This window comes from Falco naumanni, chromosome 6 (assembly GCF_017639655.2).
Source record: "Falco naumanni isolate bFalNau1 chromosome 6, bFalNau1.pat, whole genome shotgun sequence".
NCBI lineage: Eukaryota > Metazoa > Chordata > Aves > Falconiformes > Falconidae > Falco > Falco naumanni.
Genome location: NC_054059.1, coordinates 72,996,248 through 73,016,294, shown reverse-complemented (window position 1 = coordinate 73,016,294; position 20,047 = coordinate 72,996,248). Strand labels below are relative to the sequence as shown.

General features: G+C 55.2%; 2 protein-coding genes across 3 annotated transcripts in view; both read right to left on the bottom strand.

Moving 5' to 3' along the window:
• Positions 1 to 354: 354 nt before the first annotated feature.
• On the bottom strand, positions 355 to 13,260 carry PBK (PDZ binding kinase). Its single transcript, XM_040598627.1, has 8 exons — positions 13,177 to 13,260; positions 11,770 to 11,907; positions 10,627 to 10,717; positions 8,926 to 9,068; positions 6,369 to 6,538; positions 5,314 to 5,443; positions 3,468 to 3,644; positions 355 to 831 (listed from the first exon to the last, which is right to left on the bottom strand). The coding sequence occupies exons 2-8, from the start codon at positions 11,816 to 11,818 to the stop codon at positions 626 to 628; spliced, it is 966 nt and encodes a 321-aa protein (XP_040454561.1). The 5' UTR covers positions 11,819 to 11,907; positions 13,177 to 13,260; the 3' UTR covers positions 355 to 625.
• A 797-nt stretch (positions 13,261 to 14,057) lies between these two features.
• SCARA5 (scavenger receptor class A member 5) overlaps positions 14,058 to 20,047 on the bottom strand; it is a 42,560-nt gene continuing 36,570 nt past the window's right edge. Inside the window, exons 8-9 of one of the 2 annotated variants that reach the window (XM_040599507.1) lie at positions 17,380 to 17,574; positions 14,058 to 14,323 (exon numbers count right to left, since the gene is read on the bottom strand). In XM_040599507.1, the coding sequence (XP_040455441.1) occupies positions 14,187 to 14,323; positions 17,380 to 17,574 (332 nt within the window). In that variant the 3' untranslated portion in view covers positions 14,058 to 14,186. The remainder of the gene's footprint in view (positions 14,324 to 17,379; positions 17,575 to 20,047) is intronic. The other variant, XM_040599508.1, reaches the window with a different exon arrangement.

Genomic DNA, 20,047 nt, shown 5'->3' with positions numbered 1-20,047 from the left:
GAGGAGCTGGGAGAAGACAGCAGTGGCTGCAACAGAAGCAGAGGGCTGCGTGGGGGAGCAGGGTAAGTACGCGTTGCAGTCTCCTGGCCTCCAGATAGCTGTGGGCAGGAATTTCCCCAACCATCAAGGTTTTAACAAATCCCCAAGAGACTGGGTTTTTTTTCTTGACCCTACACCCTCTTAGCAAGATACAACTCCCTGTAACAACCTGTTGCATCAGAAAACCTTTTCCTTGACCTTGCAGCTGCTCTCCCTTGGTACTGTGCTGCAGTCCCCAACCACCTGGGGAGCGCAAATACTTTACTTGCGCACACCTTAGGAGGAAAAAAAAAGCACTACTTTCATGCTGAAATTAAGAAGAAAATATTTTTAATGTCTCTGTCCTAAAATTGTTGTTAATTCAACACAAAAAGAGAGGGAGGGGGGTTTAAACGCAAAACTACTGCAGAGAGCCTGTAGCTTATTTAGGACCTAAGTGTAGGCAGAAGGGGAGTGCCCTAGAAGCAGAACAAGTCCCAGTCACCTGAGGCATGTTATTGTTCAACAGGTTTAGGGTCTGGTATCAAGTACACAGCGCAGGCTTCCCCATACTATAAGGGTAAATGCTGCAGGAGTGCAGATGCTCTCAATCCTGGGGCAGACTCGCCTCTAGCACTTCCACGATGCACGCGGCCGAGGGGCGCTTCTTGGGGTCCTCACTGGTGCAGACAGAAAAAAGGTCAATCATGTGCTGGTAGGATGGGTCCAGCTCATCCATGTTGAGAGCTGGGCGGGTTCCCAGGGCTGCGTAGTATGCTTCCTCGTCAAAGGAGTCTTCATCAAAAGATTCATCTGGATAATAAAGTGGCAAAGGTGTTGGAAAGGCTGCTGGAAACCACTCTGCTCACGTGGGTTGTGGGGCTTCTCTCCCTAGCTGTCACTTGGCCATCAAAGAGTGGTTTGGGTGGGAAGGGACCTTAAAGACCATCCAGTTCCCACCCCCCCTGCCACGGGCAGGGACCCCTCCCCCCAGCCCAGGCTGCCCCCAGCCCCGTCCAGCCTGGCCTTGAGCCCTGCCAGGGATGGGGCACCCACAGCTGCTCTGGGCAGCCTGGGCCAGCGCCTCGCCGCCCTCACAGGGAAGAATTTCTTCCTCATCTCTCATCTCCATCTCCCCTCTCTCAGGTAAAGCCATTCCCCCGTGTGCCATCGCCACCTGCCCTTGCCCAAAGCCCCTCCCCAGCTTTCTTGCCGGCCCCTTTAGGCACTGGCAGGTGCTCTAAGGTCTCCCCGCAGCCTTCTCCTCCCCAGGCTGAGCCCCCCCAGCTCTCCCAGCCTGTCCCCACAGCAGAGCTGCTCCAGCCCCTGAGCATCTCCCTGGCCTCCTCTGGCCCCGCTCCAGCAGCTCCGTGTCTCTCCTGTGCTGGGGACCCCAGAGCCGGACACAGCGCTGGAGGGGGGTCTCACCAGAGCAGAGCAGAGGGGCAGAGCCCCCTCCCCTGACCTGCTGGCCACACTGGGTGCATCCCAGGGCTCGTTTGGCTTTCTGAGCTCCAAGTGCACAGTGCTGGGTCATGTTGAGCTTCTATTCAACCAACACCCCAAGTCCTGCCTTGCAGGGATGCAGTGGGACATGACCTTCATGTCCATTTTGCTGGTTTTTTGTTAGCACCAATTACTGCCTGAATTACATCATTGCTTTCCCCTTGACTTAAACTGCTTGTTTTGAAGCTGGATCTACCCCCTTTCTCCCAGCAGAATAACTGAGTCACCCCTGCAGAGCTGGCTGGGAAAAAGCTCTGCAGCCAGGAGACACTGAGAGCAGGAGAGTGAGGAAAAATGCCCTGGCTGCCTGGAGACCAAGTCAGAAAACACAAACCAGCCTGCGGGTCTGTGCCAGCAGGAAGGCTGGAGCAACAGGAGGTTTCCCAGCACAGCTGGTAGGATTTTTAGATTTGTATTGCTCCAGGGCACTGATCTGCCTGCAGGCAGCTGTAGCATCCCCTGCCCATCCCACCTGCTCTCCCTGCCTTGTCTGCCCAGTGTAACTCTGGACAAGGAGGGGGTGGCTGAGAAAGCCAGCAGCACCCTGGCTGGTGTCAGCGATGGCGTGGCCAGCAGGGCCGGGGCAGGGACCGTCCCCCTGCGCTGGGCACCGGTGCGGCCGCCCCTCGAGCCCTGGGGTCCGTTCTGGCCCCTCACTCCCAGACAGAGCTTGGGGGGGCCGGAGCGTGTCCAGAGCCGGGCTGGGGCAGGGGCTGGGGCACCAGTCTAATGGGGGGGCTGGGGGGTCAGCCTGGAGAGGAGGGGGCTCAGGGGGGACCCAATCGCTCCCTACAGCTGCCTGGGAGGGGGCTGCAGCCAGGGGGGTCGGTCTCTGCTCCCAGGTCACAAGCGACAGGACAAGGGGGAACGGCCTCAGGTTGCACCAGGGCAGGTTTAGGTTGGAGACTGGGAAACATTTCTTCACCGACAGGGTGTCCAGCACTGGGACAGGCTGCCCAGGGAGGGGGGGGAGGCACCGTGTAGATGTGGCACTCAGGGCCATGGGTTAGTGGTGGACTTGGCAGCGCTGGGTTAATGGTTGGACCTGATGATCTTAAAGGTCTTTTCCAACTTAAATGATTCTGAGTCTATAACAAATCCCCACTTGGGCACGCAGGAGGTGTGCAAAGTAACTCTAACTGCTTCCCCGGCGCTTTGTCAGACGAGAGGGTGTTTTGTTAGCCCAGGTGCTGCCTCCAGGACCCCTGGCTTGGGCACAGCACACTTGCTTTAGCTTTTCTTTTCCAAAACGCTCAGCTGCCTCAAATATATTTGTGCACAATCTCAAGCACGACATCATTTTAAGCTTTTCCAGCCACATCTTTTCAGCAGTATCTCAATAGCATCCACCACACAGTGACAGCCTGGCAGACTGCTCCTATGCTGCATGGAGGTGAGACAGAGCTGGAACATGGCTGAGCATGCCACAGGGCTCGCAAGGGAGCTGCATTCAGGCTCAGGGACATCTTTCAACCCCACCAAACCATGCTGGATGGGCACCTGACAGGCAGCTGAGTTTCAAAGAGCTCTCTCCAGCTGTTAGACAAGCAGCTGGAGCGCTTACAAAGACTGCTGGTTTGCAATGATTAATGATCATCATTTATCAACTTCTCATTTGGAGTTAAAAAGCTAAAGGAAGTTGAAAGCAGCCCAGCCCTCTGCACAAAAACAGCAGCACTGACAAGCACTGGCTGCGGGATGGCCTTGGGGCAGTGCTGGGCACCTCTGCGCAGCAGCAAACACCCCAGTGAACTCCGCAGGATGATGGGTAGGGCGGGGAGGCGCAGCAGGTGCAGACAGACGCTTGCAAGCCCTTTGGATGGCACCCAAGGGACACCCAGCGTTGCAGGCGTACTAACACACACTGTAAAAATCACTCCTACTAAGAGAGGAAAGCACTTCTAGGAGCAGAAGTTGCTCAGCAGCAAGGTATAGAAACAAACCTTCATCATCAGTGTCACCGCTCAGGCTGATGTGGGGCACGGAGAGGGTCATCATTTCCCAGAGAGTCAGCCCAAAAGGGAAGATGTCGGCCTTGTCGGTGATCACGCCATCATCTTGCAGAGCTTCCTTGGGCTTCCAGGGTTCAGTGCCAATGTAGCACATCTCTGGGTTGCTCACTGGAAGGAAACAACACAGCTTGGGTGTCTTCTGGGACTTGCAGATGCTCAGACAGTCACAGCTCACCACACAGCAGGTATGTAGCCCCTTGGTTAACTCAGGTGTGCTAAAGCCACAGGGCAGGATCTTCTGGGGGCCCGAACCTATTTTTCTTCCACCCCCATGTAGCCTCAAATCCCCTGTAACCTGCGACTTGCTCCGCAGCAGTGCCAGACCCAGCAGGGCTCGTGCTTCTCTCCCACAGGCCCAGCAATCACAGTAGGGACTGTGGAGAAACCTCTGGCAGATTTCATGCTGGAGCATGTGAGGCCACGCAGAGCGTGCAGAGAACTGAAGGCCAGAACTGTGGTCTGAGCTTCACCCTGCTGTAAAACACCCTGCAATGAAGAAGTGACCTGCGTTTTACCCAGGTGTTTCCCTTCCTCAGCTTGCTCACACACACACACACACCCCCCCCAGGAAGCAGGACAGGGGTGACAGCCCTCACACGGCACTCTTCCCAAACAACACAGGGGGACAATTCCAACCCCATCCCGGCCCTGACGAGGCTCAGCCTCCACTACAGTGCCTCCTGCCAGCCACACAGTCCTTTTGTTCTCTTTACTCCAGCCCAAACCAAGTTCTCACAATTTGTTTAGTTTAATGCCTCCTTGATCTTAATTGTCTAGCCTCAGAAGAGTTGAAGTGATCAGCCCTCAGCCTGATGAAGGCAGCACCAGCTCCAACTCGACCCCGTACACACCACTCCTCAGAGAATGGTGCCACATTTCCCCCGTGCTCTCCCCAGCAAATTCCCGAGCTGTCAGCAACCTCAGCTGTTCAAGAAACTTTTCTTTTGCAGGGTTGATCTTCAAAGCCCAGCCTATAACGAGAAGCAAACACCAAAATCCCTCAACGCTTCACGGGCTGTTGAGCTTAAATCCTTGCCTGCCGCACGAACGGGGACCTCGCCATCAGCGGGTGCCCATTTTTTCCTCAAGACCACAGGAACAAACAGCCAAAATCAGGGCTGGGCAGAGAGAACCTCTTCCTGTTAGACCAGCCCAGAAACTGGTACTTCAACCACACTCCTCTCCAGGAGATTATGCTGGGGTGCTGCCTCCAGCTCTCTCAACTCCTTATAAAAGGAAACAGCTACTAATAAAAATGTAGTAGAACAGCTTTATAAATTATGAGGCTGTTGCAGGCCCAAGCGCTGTGTAAAGCAGCAGAGAAAAGCATTCTTGTAATTAACCCAAACACATTCCTGCTGTTCACAGCCAAGCCACGACGCCATTAGACATCTGCTTCTCATTTACATGAAGTCTTTATAATGCTCGCAGTTGGCTCAGGCTTCCTTCTAGCCCTACAAGAAAGATTCATTTACTTAAGTCTCTGGCAAGAGCATCTCCTCAACAGGGTCCAGCAGAGCCTGATCCAACATCCCGTGTACAACAGCACTCACTCCCACCCACTGGAGTGAACACACAACGCAGGAGGGCATGAGGCAGAACCCTGGAGCATTAAAGCTGGACCTTCCGTAGACCCCCTTCACCCCACGCATGGTGCAAACTGCTGCCAGTCCTTCCTTCCAAGGCCCCGGGAGGGTAAGCGTGTTCACTCTGCTCCCGCAGCCAAACTCTGGCAGCCACCAAGCATTCAGGTCCCCTTCCTGGCAGCCTGACCTACCTGTCATGTTCTCATCCAGGGGCAGGGACACTCCCACATCACAGATCTTGATGGCTTCAAAGTCACCTTTGACGACCACGTTTGAAGACTTGATATCCCCGTGGAGCAGCTTCTTATCGTTGTGAAGATACTAAGAGGCAGAGAGAAGCTGTTAACACCCACTTGCAAATAAAGCTATGGAAAGGGACCAAGAGCCATCGCATCTGGACAACAGAGCACCAGCTTCTTCATGTTTAACATATTTAGCCTTAAAACCTCAGTATGGGTCAATACCTACCTTAACCCGTGCAAAAAACAAGGCAGGTTGTTCCACCCAGCCTAGTTTTGGAGGCTTACGCTTGCCTTTTAGTGAAAAGGCGCTTCTAGCAACAAACACTTGAGAGCAGGTGCGAAGCATGGGCATTAGCTGATGGCCAAGCACACACCTGCATTGTCCTGGGAGCTCAGAGCTGCACGTCCTCAGCAGCAATAGGACAGGACTCGCTGCCATGGCCAGGGCAGCTTGTGCTAATTTACCCTGAGCGCTGGCATAGCCAGCAGGAGGCTCAAAATCTGTGCTATGGTTTAGACAGAGCACCCCAGCCTCCATTCCCCGCCTAAACACAACCTCAGCGCAACAGCTCGGCGAAAGAAGGGACATAAGCCACACCAGCTGGCAGCCGTGGGCATCAGCTAACCATTTTCACTGCCAAGCTCCCTGCAGCTGCCCAGTGCAGAATAAGGATGCAGGAGCCAGCACCAGCCTCCTCACTGGCTAGCAAGCAGGGAGAGCAGATAGCCCCAGGGGAGGGCAGAAGAACGTTGGTGACAAAACCTCTGTTGCAGCTCTTTTTATATTAATTAATATTTAATCTCAAGCTTCAGGGCTCAGTTTTCACCTGATTCCGTACAGCACCCTGGTAAAAAACAACCTACCAAGACCTTAGACAAAGCGTCACAGCACCTGCTCTCCATCTGCCAGCATGGCCTTCTCGCACACTGAATTCATTTATTTTTCCAGTGTCACCAGTGTATACCATTCTGCACAGAACAGCTACAGTTAACGATAAACGTACCTTCAGCCCCCTCGCCATGCTCAAGGCAACTTTGAAAATCATGGCAGCAGGGAAAGGGCCCAACCGTTTTGCACTTCTTTCTTCAATTAAGTCATTGAGAGATTTTTCTCCTCCATACTCCATGGCCAGACACATGCTTCCATCGTTGGCCTCAGTAAATGCACGGTAACCTTCCAACAAAGATTGATTTGTTAGAGCTGAAGCAGGCACCAGTTGTTTCCATGTGCTTGCCGGCCTGATGGCACCAGAGTGTTTGGGGCTGTTACCCAGGTGCTTTCCCAGCAGCTGCAACCAACCCCCAAAAAATTCATATGCCGGGGGACCTGACTCACAGCTTTACGTAGCGAGGTGAAGCCACAGGAACGTCCATGGAGGCCTGCACAGCCCCAAGCAGGGGCACAAGCCACACACCATAGCAACGTAAAGGAGCCCCCTCCTCCAAGAGAGCCCACAGACACCCCCCATGTTGCTTCCCAGGTCAGCTTTGCACCCCGTGCCAGGGGCAGGCCGGTGTTACCCTGATCTTTGAAAGAGAGAGAACCAGAAGGAGAGCAGTGGCAGAGCTGCAGGACCAACATCCTCAGCTGCAAAGACAAGGAGCTACAGAAGCAAGACAAAGGGCGGGAGAACATTTGGGAAAGCCAAGCCTTTGTCTCACAGTGGCCATTTCACAAGAGTAAGATTTAATGCTCATACAGACTGTCATGTAATCTTTCTTCCTCCACGTTTTACTCCTGTCTGTAAACAATACTTATCAGGTGGAGCTATGAATAGCAGAGTCTTGCATAACGGCATAGCAAAAGCGTTATCCCATAAATGATTTTCGGCACCTTTTACCAAAGAAAACCCAACAGTGAAATGTTTGCAGTGTGAAAGGTCAAGACCCTATTTGCTCTTCAGTTCCTGCCAGAAGCAAAACATGCCATTTTAGGGTTACAAAGTTTCTTTGCATTTCTGCTACAAGTGATCGAGATAGTTTAAAGCACAAATAAGAGGATGAAGTCAGACAAAGCTGCTGTTCCGACTGGCAGGAGAGATTTTAGACAAGATAAGAGCAGAAATTAAACATACACTAAAGCAGCTTCTCAAAACATTCTTACTACGGGGAGCCAAGACCATGACAGAGCCTCCATTGTCACTCGCAATGGTGTGACATCTGGGTGGGACCTGGAGACTTATTCCTCACGTAGAAGCCACACCAGATACTGCTGTGGTATTGCCTCTCCCTCCCCCGGGATCGGAAGCCAGAGCTGCCTGCCAGCACTGCCCTGGGGCAGGCGGAGGTTTCTCCGGAACCAGCCTGTAGCTCTCCTTGGGCCAGCGCTGTGCTGGCTGCGAGGCATCTCCCAGCTCCCAGGGCAGCCCCAGTGGCTTGCGAGTCCCACCATAACCGTTTCTGTTGGTAACTCGCCCAGAAAACTGCTTCTCAGAGACCGACGCTGGTCTCAGTGGGCAATGAAGCACCAAGGGGCTCCAGCACATACCAAATTTTTGGGCAAACCCCACTGAGCCAGTGGAGGATCAAGGCAGAGCCTCACACATCCACCCTTTGAGCACGGTGGCAAGTCAGGCTGCCGGCAGTCTGGGAGCACTCTGCACACGCCAGCAGCACCCTGGCTGGTGTCAGCGATGGCGTGGCCAGCAGGGCCGGGGCAGGGACCGTCCCCCTGCGCTGGGCACCGGTGCGGCCGCCCCTCGAGCCCTGGGGTCCGTTCTGGCCCCTCACTCCCAGACAGAGCTTGGGGGGCCGGAGCGTGTCCAGAGCCGGGCAGGGGGCTGGGGCAGGGGCTGGGGCACCAGTCTGATGGGGGGGCTGGGGGGTCAGCCTGGAGAGGAGGGGGCTCAGGGGGGACCCAATCGCTCCCTACAGCTGCCTGGGAGGGGGCAGCAGCCAGGGGGGTCGGTCTCTGCTCCCAGGTCACAAGCGACGGGACAAGGGGGAACGGCCTCAGGTTGCACCAGGGCAGGTTTAGGTTGAAGACTGGGAAACATTTCTTCACCGAAAGGGTGTCCAGCACTGGGACAGGCTGCCCAGGGAGGGGGGGGAGGCACCGTCCCTTAAGACGTGTAGATGTGGCGCTTGGGGACATGGGTTAGTGGTGGGCTTGGCAGTGCTGGGTTAATGGTTGGACTTGATGAGCTTAAAGGTCTTTTCCAACCTAAACAGTCCCATGATTCTGCCACCAGCCACGCTGCCCTGGCAGTCCAGGAGCAATTCCAGGTCCCCATCACACAGGGCAAGACTAAGTCAACTTAGTAAGTTCCATGGTGGGCTTGACCAAAGGTGCAGGCAGCCCAGCAACCCATCTCCAAAGTGTAAGGATGGGGCAGGCACAAGTGATGCCCCCACTGCGTGTCCTCCCAGCCATCACCCTGCCAGGGCTCCAGGAGCCAGATGGGGAGGTCTGTAATCCCCAGCCCTCAGTGCAGGAGGAGCCCAGAGCCAGAGACAGCAAAGAAACCCCACAGCAGCCTCACGTCACATCAGCTGGCTCCAGAGTCGGCTCCAACAGCTTGGTTTGCAATTTAAGGGATACAGGCCGTGCTGGAAACTTACCCACAATGTTTGGGTGCTGGAGGTCTTTCAGAATCTTGGCTTCTTCATTCAGTCTCTGCTGATAGATGCTTTGCTGGCTCCTGTTGCATTTGGAACTAATTTTCTTCACAGCCCAAGGGGAGCAAGACAAGCCTCTGGGAGATCTGCACAGGAAAAGCCACACAACTCAGAACTGCTCAGTTTGTAGGCAGCACCACAGTTAAGGCTCACACCTCACACTGAGGAGGTATCCTGGAGAACACCTCCCTGTATTTTGTGGAATTAATAAAGAACAACGCTGAAATAGTCTGCTAACACACATGCCGCAAAGGTGCAGTGATGCTTTGCCAATATACAGCGCTCCTCCATCAAATTTTCAAGCATTTTAGTTAAGATTTTCATTGATTCTCATTTTCAGGAGGAGCCGAGGCTCAGGGAGGGAAGTAGCTTGGCCAGTAGGCCACAGAAGAGCCAAGAACAGACCCCAAATGCCTGAATTCCAGGCCAGAGAAAAGCTGATGGGGTTATCCCGAAACAATGGGCTCCTTCCCAGGACAAATACCTCCAGCACACACAGGACAGCTGGGATCAGTGCTGGGACCGGCACTGCCAACACCTTTGTCAGCGACACAGAGAGTGGGATCAAAAGCACCCTCAGCCAGTTTGCTAACGACATCGAGCCATGTGCTGCCGCCAACACGCTGCAGGGGAGGAATGCCATCCAGAGGAACCTTGGCAGGTTTGAGAGGTGAGCCTGTGCAAACCATATGAAGTTCAACAAGGCCAAGCACAAGGTCCTGCATCTGGGTTGGGGCAACCCCCAGTATCAATACAGGCTGGGTGGAGAAAGGTTTGACAGCAGCCCTGAGGACTTTGGAGTGTTGGTGGATGAGAACCTCATGACCCAGCAATGTGCGCTCGCAGCCCAGAAAGTCAACTGTACCCTGGGCTGCAGCCAGAGCAGCGCGGCCAGCAGGTCAGTGAGGGGGCTCTGCCCCTCTGCTCCACTCTGGTGAGACCCCCCTGCAGCGCTGCGTCCGGCTCTGGGGTCCCCAGCACAGGAGAGACACGGAGCTGCTGGAGTGGGGCCAGAGGAGGCCAGGGAGATGCTCAGGGGCTGGAGCAGCTCTGCTGTGGGGACAGGCTGGGAGCGCTGGGGTGGCTCAGCCTGGGGAGGAGAAGGCTGCGGGGAGACCTTAGAGCACCTGCCAGTGCCTAAAGGGGCCGGCAAGAAAGCTGGGGAGGGGCTTTGGGCAAGGGCAGGTGGCGATGGCACACGGGGGAATGGCTTTACCTGAGAGAGGGGAGATGGAGATGAGAGATGAGGAAGAAATTCTTCCCTGTGAGGGCGGCGAGGTGCTGGCCCAGGCTGCCCAGAGCAGCTGTGGGTGCCCCATCCCTGGCAGGGCTCAAGGCCGGGCTGGACGGGGCTGGGGGCAGCCTGGGCTGGGGGCAGGGGTCCCTGCCTGTGGCGGGGGCTGGGAACTGGACGGTCTTTAAGGTCCCTCCCACCCAAACCATTCTGTAGTTCTATGATACCCAACACCTCTTCCTCAGCTCCATGCCCATTTGAAGGGGAGCAGGGAGCATCTGAAGGTCAAAGATGGCAGCACTTTCTTGCTCAGAGCTCAATCACTTTCCAACCCCTGTATTATTCCACGTGAAAAAAGATGCCAAGCCCTATTCCTGAGCACCACATCATGCCTGTGCTCTCACACGTACCTTTTCATCAAGTATACGTTGACCCCAGTGCCGTATCCAAGCTTCTGCATGAAGGGAGATGCTGGTATAGTGACAGAAACTGGCCCTGCATCTAAAGAGGAAAGAGAAACCCAGCCCCATGAATGACCCCGCACAACAGATCAAACAGAAGCAGCAGCTTTGCAGCTTCTCACTAGGAGCTTTGGCGTTTTAATTACAAATCACATTTGTGATGCTACCACACGTGCTGTGCTACATGCAGAAAGTGTTCAGATTTTTAGAAAAGCTCCTTTCCAAACCACCTTTCCCCCAGTATTTTACCAAATTCCAACTCCAGTCTCACTGAGACGTCATTACCACCACCCTCGTTAGGTTTCTCACGCTGGACAGTTTTCTATGAAGTTTTATGCTCAAGCCTGATCTTGAACACAGCTTTTTGTTTCCTGCCTACTCTCCAGGCTAAGCTACTGTACTGGTTTTGGCTGGGATAGAATTAATTTTTTTTTTAATAGCAGTTTGTATGGGGCTGAGTTTTGGACTTGCAATGAAAATACTGTTGACAACATGGGGATGGTTCAGTGATTGCTGAGCAGTTCTTGCACAGCATCAAGGCCTTTTCTGCTTCTCCAGCTGCTCTGCCAGGAGCAAGGAATTGGGAGGGGACAAGGATGGGAAAACTGACCCCAACTGACAACAGGGATGTCCCAGCCTATATGATGTCATGTTCAGCAATAAGGCTGGGGAGAAGGAGAAGGAAGGGGGCAGACATTTGGAATGATGGCGTTTGTCTTCCCAGGTCACCCCTACATGGGATGGGGATAGCCAGACACTCGCCTGCTGACAGGAAGCGGTGAATGAATTCCTGAGTTTGTTTTGCTTGTGCATACGGCTTTTCCGATTAAACTGGTTTTATCTCACTGCAGGAGTTTTCTCACTTTTACCCTTCCGATTCTCTCCCCCATCCCGCTGGGGGGGCAGGGGAGCAAACGAGTGGCTGTATGGGGCCAAGCTGACCCATCAGGGTTAAACCACAATACCCACCCCAACAGGCCAGTTTAACACCCATCACCTCCCTGCAGCAAAGCACTGGGCCCACGGCAAAGCATTCCGTTCCCCTGCCAGCCCCTCTGAAGTATTTGGGGCTCACGCCTGAATGCAACTCACCAGGTCTCTCCCTGTGGACCAGGTTGTTCTGAGACTTGAAGGCTTCCATCGCTGCAAACGTTACACCTCCACCTCCAAAAAAGCCAGAGGAAGGCACTCGGGAGGATCTGGGACCACAAGCTGTGCAGGGCTCAAGCCCTGACCCATGCAGGGGCATTACAGACACAGTACATTAAAGGACATAAGTTACAGAAATTACACAAATTACACCCAGTGGGCGTAACTCACTGCTAATTTGGCTTCTCCCAGCTCCTGCTCCACAATCAGGTTGACAGCTGAAGCAGGATGTGCTTTCCATCACACCCAACTCCTTAGGCTCCCTCCTTCCCTGGTGTCACCCCACAGCTTGTCATGGCTGTGTCCCCCACAAGAGCAATTGCCTCAGCTCACAGAGGGCAAAGTGAACCCCATGAGAGGTCTGGGGGTGGCTCTGAAGTCAGGCAAGAGCCTGGGACCAGTGCCCCAAGGGAACCGGCAAGTGATGTGGCACCACGGGAAGGAGCTGGTGGCCAGGGGTAGGGTAAGCGTCCCCAGGCTGCTCCCACCAGCCCGCAGCACAGCTGGCACCACAGCAGGGATGGGACTTTCACCAAAATCGGGAATATGAAGCTCCTTAATGCCAAGGTAGTGTGAAGAAGCAGGCATTCTTTATTGCAACGCTGGACGCACGGGGATTGTTCCACCTGACGGCATCCAGGTGTTCAGGAGTTCCGTATTCCCGGTCCTGGTGACAGGACTGAAGATCCATCTCTGGGTGACAGGGGATCCCTGGCCGAGGGCAGACAGGAGGCGCCTCCAGGGCCCCACCTCCGGGTGTGAACACCCCAGGTTGGGGGGAGGGGGGGAGGACTGCTGGATGCCACCTCCGGGGGTGGGGGTCCCAGATTGGGGGTGGCCAAGGACTATAGGTCCCACCTCTGAGGGTGAGGGTGCCCCAGGTTGGGGGGGAAAGCCAGAGAGAATTACTGGGTGCCATCTCTGGGGGTGGGTGTCCCAGAGTGGGGTGGGGAAGGACCCCAAGATCCTATTTCTGGAGATTCGGGGAGATTCGGGGCGGGGGGAGGGGGGAGGGGGATGGGGGGCAGGAGAGGACTGCTGAGTGCCACCTCTGGGGGGGGAGGTCCCAGATTGAGAGGAAGGAGATGCCTCCCGGCTCCCACCTCTGCGAAGGGATCCCAGGCCGGGGGCGGACGGGGCGGCCGATGACGGGGGCTCCCAGCCTGAGGGCGGTAGCGGCCCCCCAGTCCCACCTCAGCGGGCAGAGGAGGCCCAGGCCGGCGGCCCGCGCAGGAGGAGGAGCGGGAGCTGCCCACCCCCATGCGGGGCGGGCGGCCGGCCGAGCCCCGAACGCCCCGGTACGGCACCCCGGCCCCCCTCAGCCAGTCCAGCCCGCCCCGCCGCCGTTACCTGCCGCCCGCGGTTCGAATCCCGCGCGCGGGAACACCGCCCCCCTGCCCCGCGCTACGGCGGCCGCGGGCGGACAAAGCGCGGCAGGGGGCGGAGCCGAACCGGGGGCGGGGCCTGGGGGGGCGGTGCCGGGGGGGGGCGAAGCTTTGGAGGAGGCGCCTGGGGGGTCCCAAGGAGGTGTGGGGGGTCTCATGGCTTAGGAGGGGCATCTATAAGGAGTCCCCGAGGCCTCGGAGGGTACCCGAGAGGGCATCAGGGTGTTGGGGGTGGGGTGCGTGTCTGTCTCTGTGGGACCCCTAAGCCCTAGGGGGGGTTCTCAGGGGGATCCTCAAGCCTTTGGGGGGGTTCTGGAGTGCAGCAGGGTCCCCAAGCCCTTGAGGCGGTCTCTGTGGGGTCCTCAACCCGCGGGAGGGTCCTCTGTGGGGTCTCCAACCCATGGGGGGGTTTCTGTGGGGTCCTTGGGGTTCTTGGGGGTCACTGGGGGTTTCCCAAACCCGGGGGGGGGGGGGGGTCCTCCGTGTGTGGTGTCCTCAAGCCTTTTGGCGGGGGGGGGGTGGTCCTGGAGTGCAGCAGGGGCCCCAAGTCTTTGAGGGGGTCTCTGTGGGGTCCCCAGGTCCTTGGGGGGGAGTCTCCATGGCATTGCCAGCCCCTTGGTGGAGGTTCTGTCTCTGGATGGTCCCCAAGCCTGGGGGTGTCTCTGTGAGTGGGCCTGGGGGAGAGCTCAGGCAACCCAGGGTGTGCTGCACCCCCACCCAGGGCTGAGCCTGACCCAAGGTCTGTATTTACACACCCCCCATGCACCCCCCTGGACCTCCATGAATCCCCATTGCTCTTTGAACACCCCCACCCCCCCTTCTGAGCACAGCTGTGTCAGCACGGTGGAGAATAATAAAAAGGCATTTATTTCTCTAATAATAAAAACATTTCAGGAAGCACAGGTGAGATCTGCAGGGTGGGCTGAGCCCCTGCCCTGGACCCCTGCAGCCAGAAGGAGGGGGGGTGCCCCCCCATCATGGTGTCAGGCATTTCACACCAGCGTCCTCAGCGTGACCACAGTTGGTCTTGCCCCAGCTGGAGAAGCTGCAGTGCAGAAGGCTCTCCTCTGTCCCCTTGCAGGAGACGTCGTCCATCCAAATCCTCCCCGTGCCTGCAAAAAACCAGAGATCCAGTGAGTGCACCTCGGTGGATCCCCTCCGGCCAAGGGCACTGCATCCCCGCATCCCACGATAAGCAGAAATAAATTGAAAAGATAAAGCAGAAATCATTCACGCCATTCTTGAACAAAAGGCTTCGTCTGTTATAAAAATTCCCTCCCCTAATTCTATTAGCAATCCTTCTCTATAGTAATATACATAAAATTTGTTAAAATATATATTAGTTCACATTATACATTGCAATATAAAGAGGTAGTGGAGTTTTACTGTAGATTTGTTGTCTTCTTCATGCTTAAAACAAACAAAAGAACTGGAAATCAGGATTTTACTTCTTGGAAGCTTCAAGCCAAATAAAGATAAAGGATGCCCTTGGGCAGCCAAGATAATGGCAGCATCCTACAGCCTCCTGACAGGGGTCTGAAAGCCTCCCACCATGTCCTGGGGCCGGAGATCAGGAACTCAAGCAAGACCAGCTCCAGGGGCATCCGGACCAACAGACAACCAGCGAAAATGCTGCAAAAATAGAGTTGCTTTGCAAAGTTTTCCTGGGATTAGCAATCAGTAGTGGGTTTAAGTGATTAGTTCAGCCTTAGTGTGCCTGAAGACCTGAAGGGGAGAAGAAACCCATCTGCAACCACATTTGGGAGCCCCGATTTGGCTGGGACACCCCACATGCCGGAATCAATACTGACTCTTGTAGTTTTACACTTCATATCCCAGCTTTTCTCCTTGGTTGGCAGGAATTTTTGTGATGCATTCTAATTCCCCATCACCGCAAGCCCCCATTGCCAAAGCTCTGTGCTGGAGTTGCTGGATCTGGGATGGGGCTGGGGGGAATCTGTTCCCCAGCCCGAGCCCCCCTCCATGGCAAAACCCTCTGTTTCCTTTGCAATTTTTTTTTTCCCCCCAAGGGCACTTTCATAGTAATGCAAGGAGTCCCTCAAGGATCCCTACTGGGATAAACACCAGTATGATAGAATCACAGACTCATTTAGGCTGGAAAAGACCTTTAAGATCATCGAGTCCAACCGTTAACCCAGCACTGCCAAGCCCACCGCTAACCCATGTCCCCGAGTGCCACATCTACACGTCTTTTAAACACCTCCAGGGATGGTGACTCCACCACCTCCCTGGGCAGCCTGTTCCCAGGCTGGACAACCCTTCTGCTGAAAAAAATTTTCCTAATATGCAACCTAAACCTCCCATACCTTCAACAATGACCATCATCAATGATGGTAGGGTTGAGGGCATCCTCAGAACATTTTCAGATGACACCAAGCTGAGTGGTGCAGTTGATTTGCTGGAGGGATGAGATGCCATCCAGAGGGACCTTGATGGGCTCAAGAAGTGGCCACATGTGGACCTCATGAAGTTCAACAAAACCAAGTCTTCAAAGGTTCCTTCCAACCCAAATCGTGCTATAAATCTGTGAGTCTCCTCATTTGCCCCTGTGCAAATGTGGACCCCAGGTCTGCTTTCACGGGTGATGGGTGCAACAGTCCATCTGGCACATGGCAGGGGAGTAGCCCCAGATTTCGGGGGCCACCGAGCCCCTAGGGACACACAATTCCTGTTCCGAAGGAAACACCTGCAGGAGAGACACCAGCCACAAGCATGTGGCAGTTTGTGGCCGTGGCAAGGCACTGTATGTGTCACGCTCAGTGGGAAATAGATGGGGTCCTCCTGCGCCATCAAGGATGACCGAAGGCGGCACAGCATTGTGGCAGGACCTTTGAGGCCATGTCCCTCTGCTTCTTCTGGGCATCCAGAGGCTGCTGGGTTGGGGGATTTGGGGGCTTTCTTTGCCATGCTGAAGGGGTTGCAAGAGATGGAGTGGCAGCTCTTCCCAGCTGGAACAACCCAAGTCAAGGCCATGCCCCAACGCAGGCTCTGCAATGATGAGTGTGTCAGGATCCCAAGTGGCTGTTCTAGCTTAGGGGGGTGATAGAGGACCATGGTGTGAGATGGGGAAGAAACTCAGGTGTGGGTAGCCAGGGCAGTGGTGGTGAAAAAACCTCTGCGGTCTCCCAAGGCTGGTGTGAAGGACACCACCTTTTGGAGGAGTCTAGCTGCGCTCACAGAGCAGGTCTGGTCAACCAGCGTGGTCATGGCTAGATGATGGCCATGATGGCTACCTGCTTTCAGGATCCATGGTCTCCCAGGCAGCCCTGAGCAGTTGGAGAGAAGGCAACTCAAGGAGTTAAAAAGCCTATGTAGAAAGGGAGTGGGCCTGGGCACAAGCATCTTAACCCAACAGTTTGGGGCCAAAAGCCACCCTTCCACCCACCAAAGCGTTCCTGACATTTCCCCTATGTTTTTAAAAGCTTTTTCTTCTTCTTTTTTTTTTTTTTCTTTTGTTATTCTAAAGAGAAAATAGGTTTCAAAAGTCATATCCAACTGAAAAACCCAAAACATTTGTTCAAAAACAACAAGCCCAGGGACAGTCCTCCGGCGCTGAGTCAGCATGTGGCAGGGTGTGTGCACCAAGGGAGCCAGAGCAGGGGAAGGAGCCACCTGGGCCAACGCCAGCAATGTGCTCGCACACGGTCCCACAAGCCAAGGCCAAAATATTTGCAGACACCCGGGGCTGGCTGTGCTGAATAAACCACTGCTCAACCAGACTGAAGCTTCTTGGGCCACCACAGCCCATGTCCTGCTCGTGGGGACCTGCTGGGTGCCTCTAGGCTCATTTTGGGGGGGTCTCTTGTTTATTTATGGGCTGGCCTCATGTACCTATACTGGGCAAGGTGGGAGGAGAGGTGGAAGGACAAGAGGAAATGGCCTCAAGTTGCACGAGGGAAGTTTTAGATTGGATACTAGGAAAAAATTCTTCACTGAAAGGGTTGTCCAGCACTGGCACAGGCCACCCTGGGAGGTGGTGGAATCGCCATCCCTGGAGGTGTTTAAAAAAGGTGTCATTATGGTGCTTAGGGCCATGGGTTAGTGGTGGGCTTGGCAGCCCTGGGTTAACAGTTGGACTTGATGATCTTAAAGGTCTTTTCCAACCTAAATGCTGCTGTGATTGATTCTATGATTCTAAAGGTCTTACCTTGGCCGAACCGGGCCATGCGGTACACCTCCTCAGCGCCTCGGAAGCCCAGCATCCGGCACACCACATCTCCATCCTTCTTGTCCCAGCCATCGTCGCACACTGTGCCCCAACGCCGGTCGTAGAAGACCTCCACCCGTCCCTCGTGGGAGCCAGAGCCGTTCACCAGCCGAATCATCCCCTCCTCAGCAGCTGCTGGTGGGAAAAGAGAGGGAGGTCAGAGGGGCAGCGTGGTGGCATCTCCAAATGCTGCCCCTCATCTGCCTTGGTCCACCTTCTGTGCCCTCCCTTTGGCATGCACGGCTGCAGAAAGCACTGGGTGACGGACCCTCAGGAGACCTGAGGACATCCCACCACTATTGGGTATGGTACTGGAGGGGTCCCATCAAATCCAGGGTTTTGTTGGAGGAGGCTAAGCCTTGCAATGGTTATGCCAAGATGGGAAACCCATTTGCAGCCTAAAAGTGCTGCAGGGAGGGCAGACGCTAAGCAAGGGTCAGTCCTGAAGCCATCAAGGTGAGACCAGAGACAGCACAAGCTTGTGATGAGAAGAGAGACCTGAGCAACCGATGGAAGAAGCGAGATGGCCGCAAAACCAGGGCACAAAGAGTTTCCAAAAGGGACTATGAAAGGGGACAGCAGGTCACGAGGAGGCTCTTCCAGCCTGAAGACAGGACCCCGGATCAAGTCCACACTACCTGGCTGGACCCTGACCTCATGCTTGAAGCGAGAGGGGGCTCACACCAGTCTGAAATGCCAAACTGGGATGAGAGGACATGGCTTATCCTCCTTCCCACCATGGCATTGCTCCCTCCATGCCCAGCTGGCTGCTCAGCCTTCTTCCTCCCATCAGCGCCCTCCTGCTAGGCAAGACCAGTATGGTCACCCTTCATCCTTCAGCCAGGGAGAGGCACGGGGCGGCAGTGGTTTATCTGACAGGGGAATGGCCGAGGACCTCAGCTCCAAAAACAAATCACAACGGCTCTTCCTCCACCCGCAGCCAAGGAAACCCAGCAAAAGAAACACACCACAAACCCTGTTATTTGGGATGAAAAAGGGGTTGAACAGTGAAAAATCACTGTCAGGCAGCTGGGCTTGCTCTGTGACTCACCATGGGCTGGGACAGCCGCCGAGGGTGGAGCTGGGCTCCCCCAAACAACGTTGTATTGCAGCTGCTCAGAGATTTTTGATTTAAAGACATTTTCTGAAAGCCAGGGCTTGGGTTTGGTTCTTCCCCCCCACCCCCCCACCCCATCCATGCTCAACGACATTATTTCTCCAATGCAAAGATAAATGGGGTTTGGATTGCTGTGTGAAGCATTTCCAGGCAGGCCGAGGTCTCCTCCTTGATGACCGTCGATGCTCCAGCTCATCTCTCTACATCCCATTCTGGTCACTGGTGGAGAGGGGGTCAAGGGGCTGCGCCCCGTTTCTACACCATCAAACCCACCACCACCACAGCTGCCACTAAAGTCCCAGCAATGCAAAAGGGAACAAAACCTTTTTGTCTGTGATTTTGCCAGTACATGGACCATGGCAGGTTCTCAAGTGATGAATCCAAAAGGTCTCCACCTCACCAAGAGGTGACCATTGCAGGAGTTGCAAAGAGCTGGGTAAAATCTGACACTGGTCCAAGATCTGCTCTAACTCCATGATGGTGGGACGTTGCGGGCAGTTGTGCTTAGTTGAGGTCTCTTTAGGCACCCTGGCCAACCAAGCTAGTGACCAAGTTGGCCATGGTGGATGAAGCAGGGTCCCAGCCTGCCCCAGTCTCTCGGGGCTGGGGGGTGCAGAGTTAATGGGACATTTAGAGACCAGAGCTGCGTTTGGGACCTGCTGCACAGAGATGCAATGGGTTTTGGCACTGCTGACCGGCTGGGGCCTGCACAAAAGTTGCTTTTTTCATGTTTCAGACTCTGGGTTTTCCCTGGCTTGCTCCCAGTGGGAACAGGGCCACCTCCTCCAATGACCTCCAGAAAGCACAGTCCTTGCTTGGCCCTGGCACCAGCTCATCTCCCACTTCCAGGACCTGCTCAGGTTCAGGCTCAAGAACGAGTCTGGAAAACCCGAGCGTGTTTTACAGGATCTGGGCAGAGCATCAGGTTCACCGAGGAGCCAGGAAACATCTCCTGCTGCCCCTGAACCATCTCGCTGCTATTGTCCACAGCTCTGCTACAGACCTGGAGGGGTGACATCACATCTCAGCAGAGGGGCTCCTTCGGGATGCTGCTGGCTGTCTCCTTCAACCAGTCCCTGCTATCTGGGATGAAGTGCCTCCTCCCAGCCTTCGAGCAGCTTCACCAAGGCAGCTGCCTTGGCTCACCCCAGGGATGGTGTCATCAGCGGGCTGGATGAAGTGACTCTTCCGAGGCAAACATGTGCGCTGGAGCTGTGGACGCTGCCTGGAGCTGCCAGGGGAGCTGCTCCTGCCAAACTAAGCTTGTGCTGGGTCCAACACCAGTGTCCCCTGCTAGTGAGCCAGCCCAACCTCCCTGCTCCAGGCAAGGTCCTGGCCAGGGAAACCCAGGGTCCAGCACTTCTCCACTGCTCAAGTCAAGGTGGCAAGCCACACAGCATCACCTTCCTAGTTCCACATGTTTAGTGACCCTAGGCACCAGCACCTGGGGAGTCCACCTGCCTGCCTGATCTCCGAGCACCATGCAACACT

What these genes read in the sequence shown, in the direction of transcription:
- PBK (XM_040598627.1), bottom strand. Translation starts at nt 11,818, where the DNA reads ATGGAAGCCTTCAAGTCTCAGAACAACCTGGTCCACAGGGAGAGACCT. An exon ending in AACGTATACTTGATGAAAAG is followed by an intron (nt 9,069 to 10,626) that starts GTACGTGTGAGA and finishes TTTCCTGTGCAG; the next exon opens with ATCTCCCAGAGGCTTGTCTT. An exon ending in CGGTGACACTGATGATGAAG is followed by an intron (nt 832 to 3,467) that starts GTTTGTTTCTAT and finishes TTTATTATCCAG; the next exon opens with ATGAATCTTTTGATGAAGAC.